Here is a 23,513-nt window from a genome sequence, read left to right as displayed (position 1 = left end):
GACAGGGCTTGCTTTCTTCCACGGAAAATAATTCATATTTCCCATCACTGTACACAAGTCCCTTTCACCCACTGGCCATGTGCTCGCTAGCAGGTGAATGGGAGGAGCAAGCCGCTAGCTAGACATGCAAACTAGCGGCATAGTAAAGGCTGTAGTGGTAGAAAAGTGACGTCGCTTTGCAGCTTCTAAAAGGGGACCTGAAGTGAGGGTAGGAAAAAACTAGGCAGTGCAGGAAAGGTCGAGTTTTTAGTGTTTTCCGTGCGTTTGGCATTTTTTTTTTTACCCGCACACGCATTTTTCTTGCGTTCTGTAAGTGTTTTAATGCATTTGTGGGTCACATGTATAAATCGCATATGTACTTTGTATGCGTTTCGTATATATAAATTGCATATGCGTTTTGCATGCTTTTTTAATGCGTTTTATGCAAATCACTAGGAAGTCAAAAGGAAGCAGAAATACAGCAAACTTTGAAGAAAAAAAGAAAAACGCACTAAAACGCAATACCATTGACTTTCATTATGTGCGTTTTAGATGCGTTTTGGACAAATATGCAGCAAGACCAGCGTTTTTAAAAACACACAGTGCAGAACACAAACGTGTTTTTTCATGCGGTCCACTGACTTGCATTATGTGCGTTTTTGCTACACTTTCTGCAACGCTAGCTTTTCTGCCCAGTGTGTTCCTACCCTGGGGGGGGGGGGGGAGGAGGGGTTTCATATATATATATATAGATATAGAGGGTGCTGATCCTCTAGTCGCTCCCCCCATCCCCCCATCTGAGAAGAGCCATATTTTCCACCCGATCGGCAGTAGCAAGTGGCTTGTAATCTCCTGGCAATGTTGTATGCGCACCGCAATGCATGCCAGGAGATCAGTGAATGAGAGTACAGAGATGTAAACTCATACTATATATGGATGATGTTACCCCTTAAAAGGAACCTAAAGTGAGACAAACATGGAGGTTACCGTATTTATTTCCTTTTAAACAATACTGGTTGCCTGGCAGCCCTGCAGATACTTCTGGTCAGTAGTATCTAAATCACACACCTGAAACAAGCATGCAGCTAATCCAAACTGACTTCAGTCAGAGCAGCTGATCTGCATGCTTGTTCAGGGGCTGTAGTGGCTAAAAGTATTAAAGGGGAACTTCAGCCTAAACAAACATACTGTTATTTAGTTACATTAGTTATGTTAATTAGAATATATAGGTAATATAATCTTTTACTCACCCTGTTTTAAAAGAACAGGCAAATGTTTGTGATTCATGGAGGCTGCCATCTTTGTCATGGGGGCAGCTATCTTTTTGGTTGAAAGGAGGTGACAGGGAGCATGAGACACAGTTCCAACTGTCCTGTGTCCTGATCACCCCTCCCTGCTGCGCACACTATGCTCCAAATGTCAAATTAAAAATGTAAAAAAAAAAAAAAATTGCAGCAGAATGAGAACAACATCAGAAATCCCATCACGCTTTGCACAGCATCAGGGGAAAAAAGCCCGGGCAGTTTTCTTCTGTGCAGCTAAAAATGAGGCTTGTATGAGAGAAACAAAGTTCTGATTCTGTAAAACTGTTAAAGAAACACCAAGCCTTTTCAGTGCTGCTGAGTCGATTTTTAGTCTGGAGGTTTACTTTAAGGCCTATATAGCCCACTACAGCGCTTTTAACTGAGCTTTGGAATTGCACTGAGCTGTGGAATCTCCAGCGATTCCAAATGCGCTAGGCTAATTGAAGTGAATGGATCGGAGCCCCCAGTGTGATTGCGATTGGCCAGAATCCCAAACGTGGATCCAGCACAATTTTCTGAGAGATCTCAGAGGAAAGTGATGGTCCAAAAGCACTTTCCTCTAAATTGCTAGTTTTTAAGTTAGAAAATCCCTGTTTGAGATTTATTTTGCAAATGCAAGTGGGCGTCCACTCGAAGGTAGCCATACATCAAGTGATTTTGCAGGCCAATTGATCCACCCATTTCAATAATTTTATTGAATCAGATGAAAATTGTTGCCACAACAAGCATACAGATTGACAATACGGCCAGTTTCGGAACAAATCTGGCCAAATGTATCGATCAAGCTTAAAAAGGCAGTGATCTCCCCAGGCTATTTTTGCCGAGTGTTCCGCCCGGCTGATTCGGGCGAGCACCCGGCTGTCATCGGCTTGCCTCTTAATCCTCCTAAGCAGCACATTGCAGACGTGTAATCAACGCATGCTGAAATCGATAAGGAATCTGCATGCGGTGCATGAGCAGCCACCAGATCTCTCTGTGATCACATTGGATCAGAGAGAGAGATCTGTCTCTTGGTCGATCTGCCCACACATCGCTAGATATAGTTAAAGGCAAAGGATCAAAAGGACAGCCAGACAGTTAACATAGTTTAAAGAGAAACTCGGGTGAAAATAATGTAATAAAAAGTGCTTCATTTTTACAATTATGTATCGATGATTTAGTCAGTGTTTGCCCATTGTAAAAGCTTTCCTCTCCCTGATTTACATTCTGACATTTATCACATGGTGACATTTTTACTGCTGGCAGGTGATGTCACTGGAAGGAGCTACTGCTTGCTTTTTTGGCAGTAGGAAACAGCTGTTATTTCCCACAATGCAACAAGGCTGCCACAGCATAATGTCAGAACCATGGTCCTGACATCACTGTGGGAGGGGTCTCACCACAATATCAGCCATACAGCGCCCCCTAATGATCCGTTTGTGAAAAGGAATAGATTTCTCATGGGAAAGGGGGTATCAGCTACTGATTGGGATGACGTTCAATTCTTGGTTACGGTTTCTCTTTAAATGTATATAAATATGTCAGCCTCCATATCCTTCTCACTTCAGGTGTCTTAATATACAAAGCATGCGTGCTTCCATTTTCAGAAGGCAGAAATATATTCAGCGTTGCTTTTTAGTAGGAGGGCTTTTTAGTCTTAACTCTTTGTATGTTCTCCCCATGTCTATGTGGGTTTCCCCCAGGCACTCCAGTTTCCTCTCGCATTCAAAAAACATACAGATAAGTTAATCATTTTCCCCCTAAATTGGTCCTAGACTGCACTAAAGGATACATACATAGACATAAAGGTGGCCACTCTCCATACAGTTTTAAAAATATCTTTTCAATTCAAGAATTGCAATCAATTCTGACTAACATTTAAAAAAAATCTGGAGAGAAATCAACCCTGTGTGCGTTTGCAGAGAACAGCCTGTCTAATTCTTCCTTATACGCAAGTGAGAATAAGGGCTGTTAGCGGTGTATGAACTGTGCCAACTGTGCCTAAGTTCTGAGATATGTTAACACTGGAGGTTAACCCTTTCTGCGCTCCCAGGAAACCAGGAAGTAAACACTGCAGGATCTCTGATGAAGTTCTATAAATTGTAACAAAAATATTTTTTCTTTAAAGCTTATTATGCTGTTGTGTATATTGTACAGCACAGAGAAAGTTCTGAAATTAGGTCCACTTTAATCTAATTCCAAGCCAGGTACAATTAGCATTACACATATTTACATAAAAGCTGGTATTCTTAAGCCTGGAACAAACTATGCAATTTTTACATCAGATTCTATCCGAGCGAGTGATCAGACTGATGGGACATTGATCACATGTAGAAGAAAGGAACTGTACAGACGTATGCCGTTTGCAAATTTCACCAATTCTCCAAACTGGATAATGATCGAAAATGGATTAAAAGGACATGCACAATAGCTAGTATTTTGATTATTTCCCAGCATATCCGCTTTGCTTGCAATCAAAGATTGATTTGGAGCTTGGGAACGGTCGCTGGCAACCAGTAGACTTTTTTTTTTTTACCCGATCATCTTCTTGATCAGAAATAAAATCTTAACAGAAAATTGCAAGGTGTGTGCCAGCCTTTAGAATCTTACTGAAATGTCTATTTTAGGGGGGGGGGGGGGGGGGGGATTCTGAACTTGGGTATACATTATAGTTAACAATATTGATAACATTTCTATAGCACTTTCTCCCATTGGACTCAAAGCGCTTAGGCTCTCTCAGATTCAGTAATTGGTAGTAGGATGAAGTATTCACACAACAAAAATTGTATTCCTGCAAATGCCAAACAGGTGGGTTTTCAGTCTGGATTTAAACATGTCCAGGGATGGAGCTGTCCTGATCTGTTGAGGTAAGGCGTTCCATAACATAGGAGCAGCATGACAGAAGGCTCTGGGGACCAAAAGTTTGATGTATTGGTTATACATTAGGGATATCACACATTGACAGAACTTACGTGGTTACAGTCGGAGGAGATTTCATTGTCCGCCTAGAAAAAGAAAAACAAATCATCAGTGATTTTGACAATGCAATAAAGTTTACAGGTTTGAAAAAAAATATATATAAAAAAAACCAGTAAAAAAGATTCCAATCATTGTTATGATTCAAACATAATGGTTTTCCTATCTCTGTAATGAAGCCTGGAGAGTAGGCCAGACACATTCAGGACATGGTTTATAGAATGGAGAGTATTGGAGGAGGTATGCAGGAATGTCTCGCTTGCCCAGGCAGGACAGAGTTGTATTGCAGCAGCAGCAGTGGAAGCTGTGAATGATTCTATAACACACACAGCTAGTGGGATTCAGTGACTAAACTCTACAGGAGACATCGGACACCCCTACATATCTGCACATGACTGGGAGGGAGGGAGGCGGCCGCTACAAGGCATTCCTGGTATGCTGCAGCTGACTGAGAATCCTACAATAGTGCAGCCACGCTCCTGCAATGTGCTGCACTCAACTGTATGTCTACAGCAGCAAGCGACATATCACACAGCACTATACGGCGTACACGAGGAGCTTAAAGTGTAACGGTCGGGCAAAAAATCAATTATTTACTTTTATCTGGTAAACAAGTAATAAGGATGCTAACCAGGCAATCCACAGGTTATAATCACTGTTACTTTTCTTGTTGATAAATGATCATTCCCCAGTTTACCTGACACTTATTTCGTATACACAAAGGAAGTTGCAGGGCATGCTGGGTTGTCCTTTTTTATTCTCTACTTCCCCTCAGACTTAACTAAGGCAGCCTGATTGGCTGAAGCCTCTTTCCCTCCTGTTTTCCCCTCCCACACCTCTGTTCCTCTCTGATTGGCCAATATTTCTCATGCTGAGACAATGCACTTTCTATAGTGAAGGGCGGGCAAATCAGGCAGAGGAGAGTAAGGGAGGAAAGGACATCAGGATTGGCTTCAAAAAAGCCACACTTAAAATGGGAAATGCTAAAAAGGATTCTCTTTTTTACTGTAGAAAAATCACTAAAATCAAAACGTGTGACAGTGCAATACATGTTATGTAAGGAGAGCAAGCATTTATCTACTTATGTATTTTTTTTTCTTAGATAGTTTGGTTGACAGCTCCTCTTTAAAGAGGCCCTGTCGTGACATATAGTAGAATGCAGTAAATTATTCAAGATATCCACTTTTATAATAATACTCTTGGCTTTGGCATTAGAAACACCTCCTATATCTATATATTGCTGTATATTGGTATTTAGCCCCACCCCCGTGATGCTTAGCCTAGGCTGATTAGATATGCGGAATTCTCACCCCAAGAGTATTCTGGGAGACCAGGTATTTCTCACTTCGGAACACACAAGAAACAAACATTCAGCAGTGATCCACCTTGATAGCAGATGTCGCCGCTAGTGTTACATTTCAGAATGTAATGTAATAAATGGTATCACCCTGATTTAAAACTTCTTGTTATTTCAGAATGTAAATCAGGGAGAGGGAACAATTTACAGCGGGCAGTCGCTCCAAATCTGTGCACCGGAGAAACTCTAACCTGAAGAAGTGGGTGAGTCCCCCAGAAACGCATCATTTGTTTTGGTGTCCAATTAATGAATTCTTAAACCTCTGACTGATCCTTACTATTACTGAATTTCCTATCTATTGACAATCACACTGGGGAGCCACGTCTCACCCTGTATAGTAGAGTACCCCTTAGGGGCAAACCCTGTAACAGATTTCCAGTGGGTCTAGTGGAGATTTTCTGCTGGAGACTTGAAGTGCGACTGAAGTCCAGAAGAGGACTTTCCATCCAAATGGAGACAGATTTCTCCACCTGCTCATTACAGTTGTTGCCTAAAAGCAACCGTGTCTGTAAGTAGAATTTGTTGTTTGGTGATTTTCTCCATAATTGAAAATAAGACACCTTATTGGCACTCCTGGTTTTTATCGGCCACTTTTCTTTTCCCAGTCACTGGAGCTCAACGTTGAATTTAAACATACCGGATGCCCCATACTAAACACTATTCGAGTGTAAGTCTAGAAATTTAGATGTGACGCACTTAAAAAGTAAAGGGGCCGGCTTATACACGAGTCACGGGCAACACTGAGCACACTGAGTAATGTGGGTACTATTAGTGACATTCCCATTTGCAGCCATGTGCGCCGTTGTAAGTGACACTTTCTTGATAAAGGAAATGCCAAAAAGCACAGGTGTGAAAGTCCTGGCCACAACAATTACCAAGGAAAGGGGCGGGGGGAAAATACTGGGCTGCAGGAAGGGAGTGAATAATTGCTGCACTTGGGGGCCTGGAGGGGTTAATGGCTGCAATACTGTATGCGGTGCAGCCAGTAACCCCTCCTGCTCCCCAAGTGCAACCATTAACTTTGCTGGGTAGACTTATAGTTGGGTCTATCAAAAATTCCAGCTTAAGAGGGTCAAATATTGGAGTCTACTTATAAACAAGGTCGACTTATATAAAGGTTTATAAATTAATATTGTAAACAAATAAGCAATGCTATTGATTACATTATTTTCACTACAGCTCCTCTTCAACCACTTTGTCCTTCTTGACGTAGTTCTACAAGAAGGACATGTGCGCTCCCACGGCCGATCGCGCTCGTGCTCACGGCCACGGATCGTTAGCCCAGGAATCAATGAATCGGGCCATGGTGCCTGATCACTGATTCCTCTCCCCCGCAGAAAAAGCGACAGCTTCTCTCAGGAGCTTTGGTTTTTTTGCCTCCTATTTCCCTCTAAGCGTACATGTTACACTTAACGTGACATCATGTAAACAAACTCAAGGTTGCCATCTTGTGGCCAAAAAGTAAATCTACATCTATATGTAAAAAAAAATAATTTAAAATACACATATATTTACCCAAATCAAATACTATTTACATCCCACCCTCCCAAAAATACCTACATAAAATGTTTAATAAAAATAAAAAAAAAAACAACAAATATTTACCTGTGGGTCTAAACTTTTTAAATATGTATGTAAAGATGAAATATTTCTATTTTTTTTTTTTTATAGCTTGAAAATAGTGATGGATGCAAAACGGAAAAAATGCTCTCATTTCCAAATAAAATATTGTCACCATACATTGTGATAGGGACATAATTTATACAGTGAAATAACTGGGACAAACGGGCAAATACAATACGTGGGTTTTAATTATAGAGGCATGTATTATTTTAAAACTAATGGCCTGAAAACATTTTCAGTTTTTTTCTTATTCTTGCTGTTAAAATGCATTTACAGTAAGGTAGCTCTTAGCAAAATGTACCCCCCAAAGAAAGCCTAATTGGTGGCGGAAAAAAAACAAGATATAGATCAGTTCATTGTGAGAAGTAGTGATAAAGTTATAGGCTAAAGAATGGGAGGTGAACATTGCTCGGATGCATAAAGTGAATTATGCATTATGAGAACCTGAGTGGCAGTGGAGAAACGCAAATATGATGGCGTCAGGTGAGACATTTGCAAACCTTATGCAGTGATCAGCCTAGTGGGAGCACACACTGTCTCATGGGCTGCCACTGATTCGGTCAGCATCTGCTTCATCCGACAGATTGGGAATTATCGCGGCCCACACATCCTAACATTCTGCTCATTGAAACAAACTGATCTGTTAGGAACAAGTCCTATTGCCTTGGATAGGATACGTTCACCTTTTTCGTTAGGCTAAGCGGAACCAGTGTAAGGTGGTACAGTGGCTCATGCTCCTGGTCGCTGGTGCAGTGGCTACTATCCCCGGTAAAGAGATTGCTATAGCCCTTAGGAATAAACCCCTTTCTGTCACACCACGTCCTGGTGAGAATCATGGTGCACCAGATTGAGCATGTCCGCCGGAGATTTCCCAGCATGTCCGATCAACACATTTGACCAATTTCGACTGGAAATTGGTCCAACTGTCAATCGGATATGTTCTTGGCGGCAATTTTCATCAGGTTCTAAGACGATTATCAAATCTCACGGTCCATCGGACGTCAAGTGTACTGATGTTTGGCCACCTTAACAGGCGAGGAGTTGGAGCAATTTTGGGTACCTGGAGTCGGAGTTGGAGTCTGATTTCATAAACTGAGTCGTCGGGGTATTTTTGTACCAAATACACAGCCCTGGAAGTATTAGACTAAGGAGTCGGAGTCGAGGAGCCAGAGTTGGAGCAATTTTGGGTACCTGGAGTCGGAGGTTTCATAAACTGAAGAGTCAGAGTTGGATAATTTTTGTACCGACTCCACAGCCCAGCACCTTAAAAAGGTTAGTTAAAAAATAAAAACTTCTAGTCAGGAAGAAAAAAGGAAATATGGCCTTTTACCACGATTCGTCCTTAGTAACTTTAAAATAAAATGAACACCTTTACAAAAAAGGGAAAAAGGAATGGCATTAAAATAATCTTCCATATCAAATCCGTAGACTGGGTAAGACTCACATATGATAATTCATAGGAATAAGCAAAATCCACTTAGTCATTCATTAGTCATCATGTCTCTTAATTAACAGCAACACACTAATTATATTGCTTTCATCTCCAGCTCCGGATAATGTTTACTTGAATGTAACAACTCTACTTCATACTACAAAAGCGGGCCAAAACCGGGAATTCCAAGTCAGAGAACAGCCAGAATATTATTTTCATTAATCAAACCGCTGTCTAGCAGCTAGTAGCTGAAGCCAGTGTTCAGCAGCATTGGTAGAATTGTGCCAGTGAGCATGCAATACGCACCATGTGCCTGGATTTTTTTTGGGGGGGGGCAATAACACATACTGGCCGGGGGTCCGTCAGTTGCTGGAAAATTGATCGCCATTACTGCCGCGCTTCCAATCGAGCCCTTACGAACTAAGATTTTCCAGCCTGCCCAATTGATCCTCTCGACCGACTCTGGCTGGAAAGGTGGCCATATTGCGGCATCAAAATATGCCAGATTTGATCACTATTATAGAATCAGACAGATATCGATGCGGAGTAATGTATGGGCACCTTAAGGCTGGGTTCACAGAGGTCAGTTGCATAACGCTCAAGTTAAAATGTGGGTGAACTGCAACAAAGACTGGGCATAGACTTTAAAGGGTTAAAGGGAACCTGAAGCTAGTAAAATTATTTAAAATAAACATGACGTAGCTGCAAATGAATATTACATACTAACCTCACCATTATCTTCTTACAGTGATCCCTTCCAGTTCTGACAATATTTTGTCAAAACTGATGTATACCAGTTGCTGTCAGTGATATATCAGCAGCTGTCAGTTACAACTGAATGTGCAAGGTCATATCCATGTTTCCTCATGGCTCAAGTGGGTGATGTTACAGTTTAACAGTGTGCTGACCAGGAAGTGGTTATGGGGTAATGGCAATTTTTAAAATGGAGGACGGAGAATTCCATTGATCATAGAGGACAAATGGGATGAAGGAGAGGAGAAAGATTGAGGAGTAGACTACACAGGAGGCAAGTATGACCTGTGTATGGTTATTTTGACTTTTTATTTTCAGTTCAGGTTCTCTTTAAAGAGACTCCGTAACAAAAATTGCATCCTGTTTTTTATCATCCTACAAGTTCCAAAAGCTATTCTAATGTGTTCTGGCTTACTGCAGCACGTTCTACTATCACCATCTCTGTAATAAATCAACTTATCTCTCTCTTGTCAGACTTGTCAGGCCTGTGTCTGGAAGGCTGCCAAGTTCTTCAGTGTTGTGGTTCTGTGATGCATCTCCCCCCTCCAGGCCCCTCTCTGCACACTGCCTGTGTATTATTTAGATTAGGGCAGCTTCTCTCTTATCTTTTACAAGCTGGATAAATCCTCCTCTGAGCTGGCTGGGCTTTCACATACTGAGGAATTACATACAGGCAGAGCTGTCTGCACTCTGCAGGAAGAAAAAGCCTGACACTTCAGTGGAAGATAGCTGCAGGGGGAAAGAAACACACAAATAATCTCTTGAGATTAAAAAGGAAGGCTGTATACAGCCTGCTTGTGTATGGATGTATTTTCTATGTGTGTACATACTGTACATCAACCTACTTCCTGTTTTGGTGGCCATTTTGTTTGTTTATAAACAAACTTTTTAAAACTGTTTTTAACCACTTTTAATGCGGCGAGGAGCGGCGAAATTGTGACAGAGGGTAATAGGAGATGTCCCCTAACGCACTGGTATGTTTACTTTTGTGCGATTTTAACAATACAGATTCTCTTTAAGAGGGAAGCCTGCATGCAGCAAGTTAGAATAATGCAATCAGTTACTGGGTTATGGGTTGTTAAAATAGAAAAAGCTTTTATACATACCTGGGGCTTCCTCCAGCCCCATACGCCTGGATCGCTCCCACGCCGCCATCCTCCGCTTCCTGGAACCGCCGGTACCAGGCCCGTCACTTCCGGCGGACGCGGCTAATTGTCCGAATCACAGGGGCTCCCTCCTTACCCGTACGCATGCGGCTGCGCAGTAGGCAGCCTCATGCGTACTAATATAGAGGGATCTCCGTGTGATGCGGACAACCAGCCGCGTCCACCAGCCGACTCGCGGCAATGACGGGACCCGGTACCGGCGGATCCAAGCAGCAGAGGACGGTGGCGTGGGAGCGATCCGTGCGTATGGGGCTGGAGGAAGCCCCAGGTATGTATAAAACCTTTTTTTGATCCTCTCTGGTTTCCTTTAAAAGCACTTCGTGAATGGCAGTTGCTCCACCCAACTGCCAAAAAAAGTGTGCAGCGAGCAGGGAGGATGGCCAGCACCATTGTATAAATCCTTTTTCCGGAGAGTCTTTATAAAGAATAAAGGCCAAGCTGAGAATCCCCCATGAAGAGATGCACTAGCCCAAAACCTGTCGGTAATGTCAGATTTCCACTACCTACTGTAAGTGACAGAAACATAGGAGAAAAGTAATGTATGGCTCATTTTACTCTGGGAGAAATGTACTTCTTTATTTGTATGACTTCTAAATTTTAAGATTTTTGCGACAGTTCCTCTTTAAAGGATTATACACTCCAGACAGGCTGAATAGAACGCAGGCCATCCGGCACTTCTCTGTTTAGACTCTTCCCAGCAATGGTTGGATAATTTTTCCAGAAACCTTAGAAAAGTTACATTATTACCGGCAAGCGCCGTCATAGATATTTCTAGGCCGCAGCCCAAATTCAGATGCTAAAAATAGCCCAATGACTGCTGGAGGGAGCAGGCCAAGACTGTCAGCTCTTTCAGGGATCCCATACAGCAGCTCAGCACAGAAGCAAGCCCCCGGGGGACACCAGATGTGACAATGTCAGGAAGCACCTGCCCCCAAACGCTGCAGAGAGCAGACGCTGGCCACAGCAGGACTCTACCGCTGACGTGCTGAAGCATCATCCTAATGGGCTCACATCAGAGACTGCGAGGCATAGGAAACTATACCCACCAATCTGCTGCCCTCACTATTACTTACTGAGCAGAGTATAAACATTGCAATATGACAAAAGAAATATTCCTTAGAGATGGTTCTGTATCATGAAGATCATGAATGCTTTGTCCCAAAATAGGCCACTACAAGCAATAATAAACAGTACTTACATATTATACCGTTTGAAGAGTTTGGCAGTTCCTTGTTTAAAGAGAAACTCCGACCAAGAATTGAACTTTATCCCAATCAGTAGCTGATACCCCCCTTTTACATGAGAAATCTATTCCTTTTCTCAAACAGACCATCAGGGGGCGCTGTATGACTGATATTGTGGTGAAACCCCTCCCACATGAAAAGTACGTACTCTTGGCAGTTTCCTGTCTGAACGAGTCGGAGCAATTTTGGGTACCTGGAGTTGGAGTCGTGATTTCATAGGCGAAGGAGTCGGAGTCCGAGTCGCATTATTTTTGGACAAAATTCACAGCCCCGTTAAGTATTAGACTAAGTCGAGCAGTCGGAGTCTGAGGCATTTCGGGTACTTGGAGTCGGAGTCGGCAGTTTCATAAACTAAGGAGTCGGAGTTGGAAGATTTTTGTATTGACTCCACAGCCCTGTGCGAACCTTGCTGCATTGTGGGAAATAGCTGTTAACCGCTGTTTCCAACTGCCAAAAAACCAGCAGCTACATCACCTGCTAACACTAAAATGTCACCATGTAATAAATGTCAGAATGTAAATCAGGAATTTAAAATTTTTTGCAAACTGACAATCATTTAAACATAATTATTGTAAAAATGAAGCACTTTTTTATTACATTATTTTCACTGAAGTTCCTCATTAAGTTCTGTTTGCTCCACTACAAAGATTTAACCCTTTTTGAAAAGCTGAAAGTCCTGGCTTTCCATTACACCAGGTCCTGTGTCAGTGTAATGCTTTGTTGCCAAGTTAAAGAGTTTTGAAGGAGGGGTGTCCCCTGCATCTTGGCTGCACAAAGCATGATGGCAGAAGCAGGGCTGTGGAGTTGGAGTTGGGGTGAGTCGCAGCAATTTTGGGTACCTGGAGTCGGAGTTGGATTCTGAGTCGATTGTTTACTAAACGGAGGAGTCAGAGTCAGATGATTTTGTACAAAATCCACAGCCCTGGTAAGTATTACACTTAGGAGTCGGAGTCGAGGAGTCGGAGCCATTTTGGGTACCTGGAGTTGGAGTCTGCGATTTCATAAACTGAGGAGTCAGATGATTTTTGTACCGACTCCCCAGCCCTGTGCAGAAGTACCGGACAAACCAGACATTGGTGATCAGCAGCGCCCCCGGGAGGTCGTCTTCTGTAGCAGGGGTCTCATTACAGAAGACGAAGAAGCAGACAAGCTATACACCCTCCTGACCGACCTCTCTCTGTGTTACTAGCCGGGGCTGGAGACTATTAAGAAGGAGCAGCCCAGCTATACACCCTCTTCACCTCTCAAGATGCAAGGGACACCCCTCCTTCAAAACCCTTTAACTTGGCAACGGAGCATTACACTGAAACGGGACCTGGTGTAATAGAAAGCCAGGACTTTCAGCTTTTCAAAAAGGGTTAAATCTTTGTAGTGGTGCAAACAGAACTTAAACAAGGAACTGCCAAACTCTTTAGTCAGTATAATACGCAAGTAAACATATCAAAAGGACATCTCAGCTGTAAAGATTCACAGTCCCTGCAGGCCGGACTACTATATGTGTCAAAAGTCTGAAATGTTTGAATTATTAGTAAAGCTCTACCCTTCCCTTTGACAACTATGGCTAAAGGTGAAAAACTCAAAAGCAAAACAAAGAAAGGAGAAGCTAGACTGAGGAGAGAACAAGGAAAAGTGTCAGCCAAGAGAAGAGACAGTCCACACCAATCCCTTCATTAAAGGACAACTGTACCGAGAGGAATATGGAGGCTGCCACATTTAATTCTAATACATTCAGCCATAGACCCCGAACAAGCATGCAGCACATCAGGCATTTATGACATTGTTAGATCTGACAAGATTAGCCGCGTGCTTGTTTCTGGGGTTATTCAGACACTACTGCAGCCAAATAGATCAACCGGGCTGCCAGGTAACTGGTATTGTTTAAAAGGAAATAAGTATGGCAGCCTCCCTATACCTCTCACTTCAGTTCTCCTTTAAAGTGGATCCGAGATGAAAAACTAACTATAACAAGTAACTTGTCTATATATATATATATATATATATATATATATCTTAATAATCCGAATAATAATCCGAACATTTATATAGCGCTTTTCTCCTGTTGGACTCAAAGCGCTCAAGAGCTGCAGCCACTGGGACGCGCTCAGGAGGCCACCCTGCAGTGTTAGGGAGTCTTGCCTTGAACTCCCTACTGAATAGGTACTTGACCTAGCCAGGATTCAAACCCTCGTCTCCCATGTCAAAGGCAGAGCCCTTAACCAGTACTCAATTCAGCCACTGCTTATGTACAGTTTAGATGGTTTAAGCAGCAAATCTGTCTGCATACAGCTTTAATAGAATATGATTATTTCTTCCTGTGATACAATGACAGCAGGCATGTTGTTTGTACACATTACACACAGGCAGGCTTATCTGCACCATCAGCACTCAGACTGAAAACCTAATCCCCCCCCCCTCCTCCTCCCCTCTGCCTCTGAAATCGCTGGCTAGTAATACCTCCCCCTCCTCCTGCCCAGACTGAGCTCCCATAAGCCCTTGCTACTGCCAAGGCTCTCTGAAAACTGTGGGTGGGGCTTAGTTTATAGGGAATGACAGTATTAAAACAAAAACAAAAAAGTATTTGGCTTGAGGAATGCCCTATAAACTATATGAAAGGAACACAATTATGAAATGAGTAAAAGTTCATCTCGGATTCACTTTAAAGCCAATGGTTACCAATCTAAAAATAAAAAAGTCAGATACTCACCTAAGGAGAGGGAAGGCTCGGTCCTAATGAGCCTTCCCTCTCCTCTCCCGGTGCCCTCAGTGCTGCGCTGGCTCCCCCGTTCGCCGCCGCCGCAGGGACTTCGAAGGTCTTCGGGAGCACTCGGGCTTCCGAAGACGGGCCGCTCCATACTACATACGCGCGAGTGCGTCAGAGGGCGCTCGCGCATGCGTACTATTGAGCGGCCCGTCTTCGGGAGCCCGTGTGCTCCCGAAAGCTCCCTTCGGCTGCGGAAGTGGCAGTATTTGACCGAACTGGTCGAATACTGCTACGGGGGATCCTGCGCGGGACCGGGCACCGGGAGAGGAGAGGGAAGGCTCATTAGGACCGAGCCTTCCCTCTCCTTAGGTGAGTGTCTGACTTTTATTTTTAGATTGGTAAACATTCACTTTAAAGCAGTGTTCCCCAACCCTGTCCTCAGGGCCCACCAACAGTGCATGTTTTGTGGAAATCCATAGAGGTAGACACTAATTACTCCACCTGTGCATGTTTGTGGTTTCCTGCAAAACATGCGCTGTTGGTGGGCCTTGAGGACAGGGTTGGGGAACACTGCTTTAAAGAGAACCTGAACTGAGCAAAACTATTTAAAATAAACACATGACGTAGCTGCAAATGAATATTACATACTAACATCACCGTCAGTTCCTCTCAGAAGCTTACCATTTTCTTCTTACAGTGATCCTTTCCAGTTCTGACAATATTTTGTCAGAACTGAATTATACCAGTTGCTGTCAGTTATACATCAGCTGCTGTCAGTTACCTATCAGATGCTGTCAGTTACAACTGATGAGCAAGGTAATGTCCATGTTTCCCTATGCCTCAAATGGGCGATAAAACAGTTAAATAGTGTGCTGACCAGGAAGCTGTTATGGAATAATGGCCATTTTCAATATGGAGGACGGAGGATTCTATCGATCACAGTGGACAAACAGGAAGCAGGAGAGGAGAAAGGGATTGATGAATAGACTATATGGGAGGAAAGTATGACTTATGTTTATTTTGACTTAATTTTCAGTTCAGGTTCTCTTTAAAGGACTCCTGAAGTGAGAGGTACATGGCGGCTGCCATATTTATTTCCTTTTAATCTCCCTGGCGGTCTATTAAAAACCGCCAGGGGGCAGCAGAGTAGGTTTTTTTTTTAAATCATGTAGTGAGCCCAGGGCTCGCTACATGATAGCCGCTGTGCAGCGGCATCCCCCCGCCCTCGTCGATCGCCTCCGGCGATCTCTGATCAGGAGATCAGAACGGGATTTCCTGGAGGGCTTCCCCGTCGCCATGACGTCATTGGGAGTCCCGATCTACCCCTCAGCGATGCCTGGCACCGATTCGCCAGGCAGCGCACGGGGGGGGGGGGGGGGGGGGGAAGGGGCGGCGCGGCGACTAATCGGTGCGCAGCGGCGGCGATCAGAGTGCTAGCTGCGTGTTGCAAAAAAAATAGAAAGTGTACAAATCGGCCCAGCAGGGCCTGAGAAATCCTCCTGCGTGGCATAGCCCGAGCTCAGCTCGGGCTTACCGCCAAGGAGGTTAAAGTACACCTGATACAGGGGATCCTCCGCTTCTCAGCACTCGGGGTCAGAGCATGCACAGTCCACCGGTGTGCTCCCTCCCCCCCCCATCACACTCTGGTCACCAGGAGCGCATGGCGTCTATGCCAATACTACGTAGGTGCAGAGTGCTCACAAGCAACTGGAGCCTTACGTGGCCAGACTGTGCATACTCCAAGTGGACCCGATTAAAGGAATACCAGGCAGAATAGCGGAGGAACCAGGTAGCGCAGGAAGACGACGAGGGAGCGGCTGGAAGAAGTCCCAGGCATGTACAATTGTTGTACCAAGTTGGCTGATGAAGCAAAGCAAGGTTTCACACCTCACTAGAAGAAAGGCTAGGCTTCACTCCACTGCGCCGCATAAATAACCAGCCAGCTGTGTCTGCAGAACGAGTCTGACGCAAACCAGCAGCTCAGCAAACTCCTCTCTCACCCACAGACCCCGCGACCTGCTCTGACGCAGCATACGCAGGGCACCCAGCTAGCAGTGTTAACAGCCCAGGCGCCAGGCTGGCCTCTCCCGCAAATCACCGGGAATAGAATCTCTGGGATATAAAGGGATTACATTGTTCTACTGACCTTTACATCATGCAACAAGCACATCACATGTTCCCATCCTCCCTGTGCAAATTATTTACCCAGCAATAAAACGATTCACAGGGATGGGCTGCCTAACAGCTGGAGATGAGACCAGCGGGGAGCATGCAGGAGGAACGAGGAGAGGGGAACGTCCGCAGCAGATACAGCGGCTCCTATACCACATGTTTGCCTCCAGTTTTTGGCAAGTAAAATATTTTTGGGTGAATTAACATTCTGCCAACATGGTTTTTTTTACAGGTTTCAATAAACTGATACAACATGTCATACAATTTACTTTGTCCACAATACAAAAAGGTGTAAGGTCTCTTTCACATCTATCAACGCGTGCAGGAGCCGTTTCCTGCACACGTTATATGCCCTGCGGCGTGTCGTCTGGAATCTGCGGTGCGACGCAATCAGCGGCGGTAGCTATAATTGAACCCGACGGAAAACGCCGGCTCATCGACATACCCCCAGCAGTATTCAACCAAATTCAGCTTTCAGCCACCGAAAATGGCTTCGGAATGTTACAGAATACAGGCGGCTGCGTACTGCGCTTGCGTAAACGCCCTTCTTACAAGCAAAGTATGGAGCCGCCTGTCTTCCCAAAGACTTCTGAAATCCCCCGCTGCTAAGGATTCAAACGAGGAGCTGACACTTAAAGGAAACGGGCTAAAAAACGTAAAATCAGCTTTACTCACCTAGGGGTTTCTCCAGCCCCTTGCAACCGACTGCCCCACACTGACCGCTCCACTCTCCGCCGCCGTCCCGGCTCCCCGCATGGAGCTGCACCTGCGCAGTACGCCACAACAACGTGGCCATGATCGACAGCGGCGCTTCACGCAGGCGCAGTAAGGGCGACCTCCAGGTCATCCCCTGCACCGTGCAACAGGACAGCAGAGAGCGGAGCGGTCGGCGTGGGACAGTCGGTTGCAAGGGGCTGGAGAAACCCCTAGGTGAGTAAAGCTGATTTTACGTTTTTTAGCCTGATGTTTGCTTTAAACGAGAGTAAGGGGAGGGAGACACCGAGAGCCCAATATGGTGTAGTATGTACTGGTAGTAAAATAAAGATGATTAATAAATAGGAGTGATACTCACAAGTCAGGGTTACCTTTCAGGCAACCACTGTATAGGCAGGCGGGGAGATTGAACCTGTCCCCGCTCAGGATTAAAAAGTCGCTCTCTGTAGGTAAGAAAGAAGAAGGGCCAATTCCCCTCCACCCAGGGGTGGACACAATATAGTAAGCAGTGTAACAGAGGCGCCAAAAGTGTAAGAACAGGTAAAATGTTTAAAAGACAGGGAGGTAATAGGTGGACTTACCTCCCTGATGCAGACACAGGTAAAAGTCGAGTTTTCGACAAAATAACGTTTTATTTATAAACTCCAATATTTTGCAACGCGTTTCGTGGGCTCAACCCACTTCATCAGGCTATAAAAGGAGCAATCAAAACACTGTGAGCAGCTTCAGTCAGCTTAGCGCCTCTGTGTCCACAGAGGCGCTAAGCTGACTGAAGCTGCTCACAGTGTTTTGATTGCTCCTTTTGAGGCGCTAAGCTGACTGAAGCTGCTCACAGTGTTTTGATTGCTCCTTTTATAGCCTGATGAAGTGGGTTGAGCCCACGAAACGCGTTGCAAAATATTGGAGTTTATAAATAAAACGTTATTTTGTCAAAAACTCGACTTTTACCTGTGTCTGCATCAGGGAGGTAAGTCCACCTATTACCTCCCTGTCTTTTAAACATTTTACCTGTTCTTACACTTTTGGCGCCTCTGTTACACTGCTTGCTTTAAACGAGAGGACCTCGAGAGGAGCAGAAGGCTCTACAGAACCCAGAGCCTTCCCTATTAAGTATCTGGCTGATTTTTTTAAAAAAAATTTTTACAGTTCCCATTGACTTTAACCCTTGAGTTTCACAGTAAATTTGTCCACCACTAGCTTATACAGTACATTTACAGTAAGGCTGGGTTCCCACTTGCAGCCAGATTGTGAACGGCCAGCGGGAGCGCACGGTGTAACGTCTGCGTCAGGGTCTGTCACATGGTGGATGCATTTGAACCACAAGCTATATGGAAAAAGCATCTGCCAGTCCAGGGAAGAAAAAAAAAAAAAAAAAAAAAACACGCTTGCGGCCCAGTAGCGCGGTCCGCTTACCGAAATAAATCCAGTGGATTTGTAGCACACAGACAAGTGTGACTGGATCCTAATAACATAGGGTTCTTTTACTCCATGTGGTAAAAAGAGTCTCAAGTGAGAATGCAGTGGTATGCAGTGTTCTCCCCAGGCTCTTTTAGCCGGGTGCTCCACCCGGCTAATGTTGGTGAGCACTCGGCTGTCATCGGCTCACCTCCTCCTATGTTGTAAGCAGAGTTGCACCAACTCTACATTGGACTGTCACTCCCCACCCGGCTCATTTTTCATACCACCCGGCAGGAAAAAAAATGACGAGAGCAGTCGTGTGTTTATTTCTCTAGCCGCGGCACGCGTGTTGCTGTCATACGTCAAACATCCTTTATAAGACAGGAGAAAACATCTCGGTGATTCAGAAACACTCAAACATGATCCAGTATTTATAGCGACACCAAATGAGGAAGCGAGGATGCTGGCGAGGTGGTTTCCCTGGTTACGCAGAACAAAAGAGAACTTGAATTCATTAAGGGAAAAGTTTTTCTGTGAATAAAAAGGAGGATGTATGCGACTGCAGGACTGCTTGGATGTGGGGGTGCTTTCTAAATCTTCAGCCGACAGATCAGGGGCAAGTAAAACATTAAAGGGCAGCTTCAAGCAAAGCAAAAGAGGGAAGTTAAGGATGAACTCCGAGCTCAGCTGGAATAAAACCACGATGACGCCTTCTTGCACACCTGAATATGTTGGAATTGGAATAACTGATAATGAATCCTAGCGTTAGTCTTCAAGCACACGTAAAGCCATCTGAACCCAAACTTCAGTAAAGTAAATCATAACAGCAATAAGGAAGTGAGAATAAACAGTTTATAGCAGTAAATAAACTGAATGAGCGTTTTATGGTCCAAAATGAGCTTGTCGCTGCAAGACAGCTCGCTGCTTCACTTCCCTAGATTTAGATGGTGGGTGGGTCAATGAGTTGTGATCATGTGACACCCCAAAAAAGCAAATCCTCCAGCTCATAGTGAAATCGATTCACAATCTGTTTGCAGTAAAGGCAGCCATATGATCCCTCTCTGATCAGATTCGATCAGAGAGGGATCTATCTGTTGGTCGATCTGATGGCAAATCGACCAGTGTATGGCCACCTTACGTCTCGCTATACAGCTATCGGCAGGTTAGAAGCATGCCTAATATGCAGTTTTGCATTGGAAGGCCGCCTCGTTGTGCTGGACGTGTTCCTCAGGACATCAGACAAGGATACGCAGAACTTTAAGTATCTTTTTACGATACGCATTGTGCTGTAATAACATTGCACAAAGTCCTGTGTCAATGAGAAAATCCACAAACAAATACAGCTCTCATATCACTCATCTGACCAGAGTTTGTGTGCAGAAGGCTTTACAGGGCTGCGGAGCAAGCCAAACACATCAGATGTGAGATGGAGATTACAGACACCAAGCAAATATTCAACTGTTGTCAAACTTTTCTGGAGCTGGTCACAGCAGTACATTAAAGTGTAACTGTCGGGCATAAATCAATTATTTTTATCTGGTAAACAAGTAATAAGGATGCTAACCAGGCAATGCAAAAGTTAAAATCACTATTACTTTTCTTGTTGATAAATCATCATTCCCCAGTTTCCCTAACTTATTTGGTGCACACAAAATTTGATACACAAAAAGGAAGTTGCAGGGCATGCTGGGTTGTCCTTTTTTGCTTCTCTACTTTCCCCTCAGACTTAAAGTGAACCTTAACCTCCCTAGCGGTATGGACCGATATATTCGTCCATAAAAACATGCTGTGAACAGTATAAACGTGCATACACATCAATACTCTCCTGCACTGTATACTAGACCCTTGCTTGACACATTTTGGCAAGTTACAGGAAAGAAAAAAAAGTTTAAAAAATAAATTATCACTTTTTGCACAGAAATCCTGGAAAAATTGAACGCCAGGGAGGGATATGGATGTTTCCTATTAAACCATACCAGTTTGTCAGTCCTGATCTCTTCGACTGCAGTAGTGGCTGAATCACACACTTGGAACAAGCATGCAGCTAATCCAGTCTGACTTCAGTCAGAGCACCTGATCTGCATGCTTGTTGAGGGGCTGTGGCTAAAAGTATTAGAGACACGGATCAGCAGGAGTGTCGGGCAACTGGCATTATATTAAAAGGAAAAATCCATATCCTTCTCAGTTGAGGTTCCCTTTAAGTAATGCAGCCTGATTGGCTGAAGCCTTTTTCCCCTCCTGTTTTCCCCTCCCACACCTCTGTTCCTCTCTGATTGGCCAATATTTCTCATGCTGAGACAATGCACTTTCTATAGTGGAGGGCGGGCAAATCAGGCAGAGGAGACTAAGGGAGGAAATGACATCAGGATTGGCTTCAAAATAGCCACACTTAAAAAGGGAAATGCTAAGAAGGATTCTCTAAAATCAAAACGTGGACAGTGCAATACATGTGTTATGTAAGTAGAGCAAGTATTGATCTACTTATGTGTTTTTTCTGAGTTAGTATAGCTGACAGCTCCTTAAAGATAAAATTAGTGTAAATAACCAATAAAATTACTTTTTTCTTCTTACAATATTCATGTATACATTTTTTTAGTCAGTGTTTGCCCCGTTGTAAAAGATTTCCATATTTAAATTATGAAATTTATCACCGGTAGTGACAGCTTTAATCCTATCAGGTGATCTCTGTGGAATGTGGAGTGAGCGTTCTAAAGGGGGCCATACACTAGTCGACCAACCAACCAATCGACCATCTAATTCGATTATGCATGCCCAACCGACAAATTTTCGGGACAGAAATTGGCTGCACGGACGATTGCACGTGCTGGAAAAGTTCGGACCGAAGTTGGTTGGTCGGGTGCGCGGTGGTCCGGCGGCCGAATTGTCATATCGGGTAGCAATCTGCAAGCGTATGGCTAGCGTCAGACAGTCTCACTACAGAGAAACTCACCACTAGACCCCAAATCATGAATCCTTATAGTGAAAACAAAATAAATAAGGAATGTGGGGGCTAGTTCTAAGTAGGGCTTGGGACTGATCTCAGAGCAGGTGTGTCAAACTCAATCACCTAAGGAGTCAAAATCTAAAACAATTTGAGGCAGTGACGTAACTACAGCAATAGGAGCCCTATTCCTTCCCCTACTGCAGAGTAGCAGTTTAATATTTACCTGCTCCAGTGCTGTTTCAGGTCTCCTCATCTTCCCCACAGTCACATGATCTACCCTGCATGCCTCTAGCTCCTGACGCATGTCACGTGATTGGGAGAAGGAGGTATGGGAGCACAGAGAATGAGGCAGCCAGGAGGAACAGAAGTGACAACGGAGAAGGAAAACATTACACTGATCCACTGAACAATTCTTAGTGGGGAGATGTCGGGGGGGGAGGGGAGATTCAGAGGCTGTGTGCATCAGCCACCGGATTCAAGGAGGGGGCCCTATGCTACTTTTGCACTTGGTGAATGGGGGCGTCAAGAGCGTTACTACTGCTCCCTGGCTCAAACTGACAGGGTTTTTAACTAGAAAAACGGTCACTGGTGTTCTCCCTGGATAGGAAGGCAGTGTTGGTGTTTTTCTTTTATCGCTTACATTTGAAGCTCTCGGAGAGCCACATAAAACGGCAAAGAGGGCCACATTCGGCCTGTGGGCCTCTATTGGGCACCTGTGCTTTACAGGATACCCGACAGAAATGGCTCATCAGTCTTAAAGCGGATCCGAGATGAAAAACTAACTATAACAAGTAACTTGTCTATATATCTTCTCTAAAGTTTAGACAGCAAATTTAGCTGCAAACAGCTTTAACCACTTCTGTACCAGGGGGGGGGGGGGGGGGGGGGGGGGGGGTTGCCTGATCGGTGCTGCGTGGGCTCTCCAGCCCGCAGCACCGATCAGCTAGCAGCCAGGGCGATCAGACTACCCCCCTTTTTTCCCCACTAGGGGGATGTCCTGCTGGGGGGGTCTGATCGCCGCCGGCTGTTTGCGCTTGTGGGGGGGGGGGCTCTTCAAAGCCCCCCTCCGCAGCGCTTCCTGGCCTCCTTCCCCTTCTCTCCCACTCCCTCCCCCTGTGAGCGGCGCAGGACGGAATTCCGTCCTGCGCCGGATAGGACAGGCTTCAGCCTATCAGGTGCCGGCGATCCCCGGCCAATCAGAGGCCGGGGATCACCGATCTCCGCTACGGCGCTGCTGCGCAGCAGCGCCGTAAACATGTAAACAGCGGGGAAGATCTTCCCCGTGTGTTTACATTTACCCTGCGAGCCACGATCGGCGGCTCGCAGGGTGTTCACGGAGACACCCTCCGTGAACGGACATGGAACGGCCGCTCGAACGAGCGGCCGTTTCCATGCAATCCACTTCAGGATTCAGGGGCGTAGTTAAGCGTACGCCGAATCCTGAAGTGGTTAATAGAATATGATTGGTTATTCCTGATACAATGACAGCAGCCATGGTTGTAAACATTACACAGAGGCAGGCTTATCTGCATCTTGAGCAAAAAACCTAATCCCCCTCCTCCTCCCTCCTCCCTTCTGCCTCTGAAATCTCTGGCTAGTAATACCTCCCTCTCCTCCTGCCCAGACTGAGCTCCCATGAGCCCTTGCTACTGTCTGAAAGGGCTCTCTGAAAACCTGTGGGCGTGGCTTCTTTAGTTTATAGGGAATTAGAGCATTAAAACAAAAACAAAAAAGTATTTGGCTTGAGGAATGCTCTATAAACAATAGGAAA

General features: G+C 44.7%; 1 protein-coding gene across 2 annotated transcripts in view; it reads right to left on the bottom strand.

Annotated features, from left to right (window-relative positions):
• GLG1 (golgi glycoprotein 1) overlaps positions 1–23,513 on the bottom strand; it is a 154,513-nt gene that overhangs the window by 90,969 nt on the left and 40,031 nt on the right. For both annotated transcript variants that reach the window (XM_068260805.1, XM_068260806.1), the window contains exon 2: positions 4,235–4,267. In XM_068260805.1, the coding sequence (XP_068116906.1) occupies positions 4,235–4,267 (33 nt within the window). The remainder of the gene's footprint in view (positions 1–4,234; positions 4,268–23,513) is intronic.

Source organism: Hyperolius riggenbachi, chromosome 11, assembly GCF_040937935.1.
Source record: "Hyperolius riggenbachi isolate aHypRig1 chromosome 11, aHypRig1.pri, whole genome shotgun sequence".
Classification (NCBI taxonomy): Eukaryota; Metazoa; Chordata; class Amphibia; order Anura; family Hyperoliidae; genus Hyperolius; species Hyperolius riggenbachi.
The sequence above is the reverse complement of the archived record's forward strand: the minus strand, read 5'-3'. Positions and strand labels throughout refer to the sequence as shown.